The sequence below is a fragment of the Salvelinus sp. IW2-2015 genome, unplaced genomic scaffold (genome assembly GCF_002910315.2).
Source record: "Salvelinus sp. IW2-2015 unplaced genomic scaffold, ASM291031v2 Un_scaffold3525, whole genome shotgun sequence".
NCBI lineage: Eukaryota > Metazoa > Chordata > Actinopteri > Salmoniformes > Salmonidae > Salvelinus > Salvelinus sp. IW2-2015.
In genome coordinates, this window is record NW_019944805.1 from 1,167 (window position 1) to 2,931 (window position 1,765).

Here is a 1,765-nt window from a genome sequence, read left to right on the forward strand (position 1 = left end):
AAGAGGAGAGATCAAACCTTAGGGGGATTTTCCTAGCAGTAGGTATAGAGCCTTCCAACCACGCCGGCTCTGGAGCGTTTTCTGGCTCATCCTTCCTGTAAGTCTCCTGGCCCCCTTGATGGTGTGTTCCTCTGTTAGTCCACCTGGAATAAACCCCCAACCTACTAAAACAACACGCAACTGTGTGGTCTGGTCACTAACTGATGGACTAAACAGGACCTCGTATCAGTGTGATGATAACCTACTGACAAATGAATAATCAGTAGTGGTCCTTGTAGCTCAGTTGGTTTAGCCGTGGCCGGTTCGAGTCCGGACAAGATGAAATGTATCAAAGGATGACTCGAAGACTAGTTTGGTAAAAAGTGTGGGATATATTATGGCTTGTGAAGCATTAACGTCTGAAAACCCAGTCATCCTGGTTAGACTAAAGCATGAATGGATCCAGGATTGGGCAAGATTAATGACGGCAGTAGAGACCCGCCCCGCATGACAGTAGAGACGTCCCGCATGACCATATAGACTCCCGCGCATGACCAGTAGAGAGCTCCCCACAGTGACCAGAGAAGACTCCCCGCATCAGAGTCCTGCCGCTACATGTAGACCCCTCCGGCATGACCAGTAGAGACTCTATGACTTAGACCCCCCCCATCAGAAGACCCCCCGATCCAGTAGAGACCCCCCCGCATGACCAGTAGAGACTCCCCGCATGACAGTAGAGACCTCCGTCCCCACGCACTGCCATAGAGACTCGCCACCGCATGAACCCCGTAGACGACTCCCCCGCATGAACCAGTAGAGACCGCCCACGATGACCAGGTAGAAGGGACTCCCCCGCATTGACCAGTAGAAGAACTCCCCCGCATGACCAAGTAGAGGACCCCCCGCATACCAGTAAGAGACTCCCCCGCATGAACCAGTAAGACTCCCGCATGACGCAGTAGAGACCCCCGCATGGCAGTAGAGAGACCCCCCCCCGCGCAATGACCATAGAGAGGACCCCCCCCAGCATGGACCAAGTAGCAGACCCCCCCCACCCAGCATGACCAGTAGAGACCCCGCATGACCAGTAGAGACGCCCCCCCCGGCATGACCAGTAGAGACCCCCCCCCGCATCGACCAGTAGAGACCCCCACCCCGCGATGGACCATAGTTCAGAGACCGCCCCGCTAAGACCAGTAGGAGACCCCCCCGCAAGACTCAGTAAGAAAGGACAGTGAGACCCAGATAGGTCTCTACTGGTCATGCGGGGGGGTCTCTACTGGTCATGTAATCTTCCAATCTCTGGATCCATCATGCTTTAGTCTAACCAGGTGTACTGGGTTTTCAGACGTTAATGCTCACCGCACATAATATATCCCAACACTTTTATCCAAACACGTCTTCGAGTCATCCTTGCATACATTTTACATACTGGTGGTCCCGGGAATCGAACCGCCACGCTCTAACAACTGAGCTACATAGGACCACTACATGATATTATGTCCAGTAGGTGATATCATCACACTGATACGAGGTCCTGTTTAGTCCATCAGTTAGTGACGAGACACACAGGGTGTTGTTTTAGTAGGGTTGGGGGTTTATTCCAGGTGGACTACAAAGGGACACACCATCAAGGGGCCAGGAGACTTACAGGAAGGAGTGAGCCAGAAAACGCTCCAGAGCCGGCGTGGTGGAAGGCTCTATACCTACTGCTAGGAAAATCCCCCTAAGGGTTGTGTGATCTTTGTATTCTCTACAATAAGAGTTACAGGTACAATTGAAGGAC

At 52.7% G+C, this 1,765-nt stretch overlaps 1 protein-coding gene across 3 annotated transcripts in view; it reads right to left on the reverse strand.

Moving 5' to 3' along the window:
* LOC112076033 (BLOC-2 complex member HPS3) overlaps window positions 1-1,765 on the reverse strand; it is a 24,946-nt gene that overhangs the window by 1,160 nt on the left and 22,021 nt on the right. For 2 of the 3 annotated variants that reach the window (XM_024142923.2, XM_024142925.2), the window contains exon 9: window positions 1,631-1,732. The exons of the other annotated variant lie outside the window; for it this stretch is intronic. In XM_024142923.2, coding sequence (XP_023998691.2) covers window positions 1,631-1,732 — 102 coding nt within the window. The remainder of the gene's footprint in view (window positions 1-1,630; window positions 1,733-1,765) is intronic. 3 annotated transcript variants of the gene reach the window in all.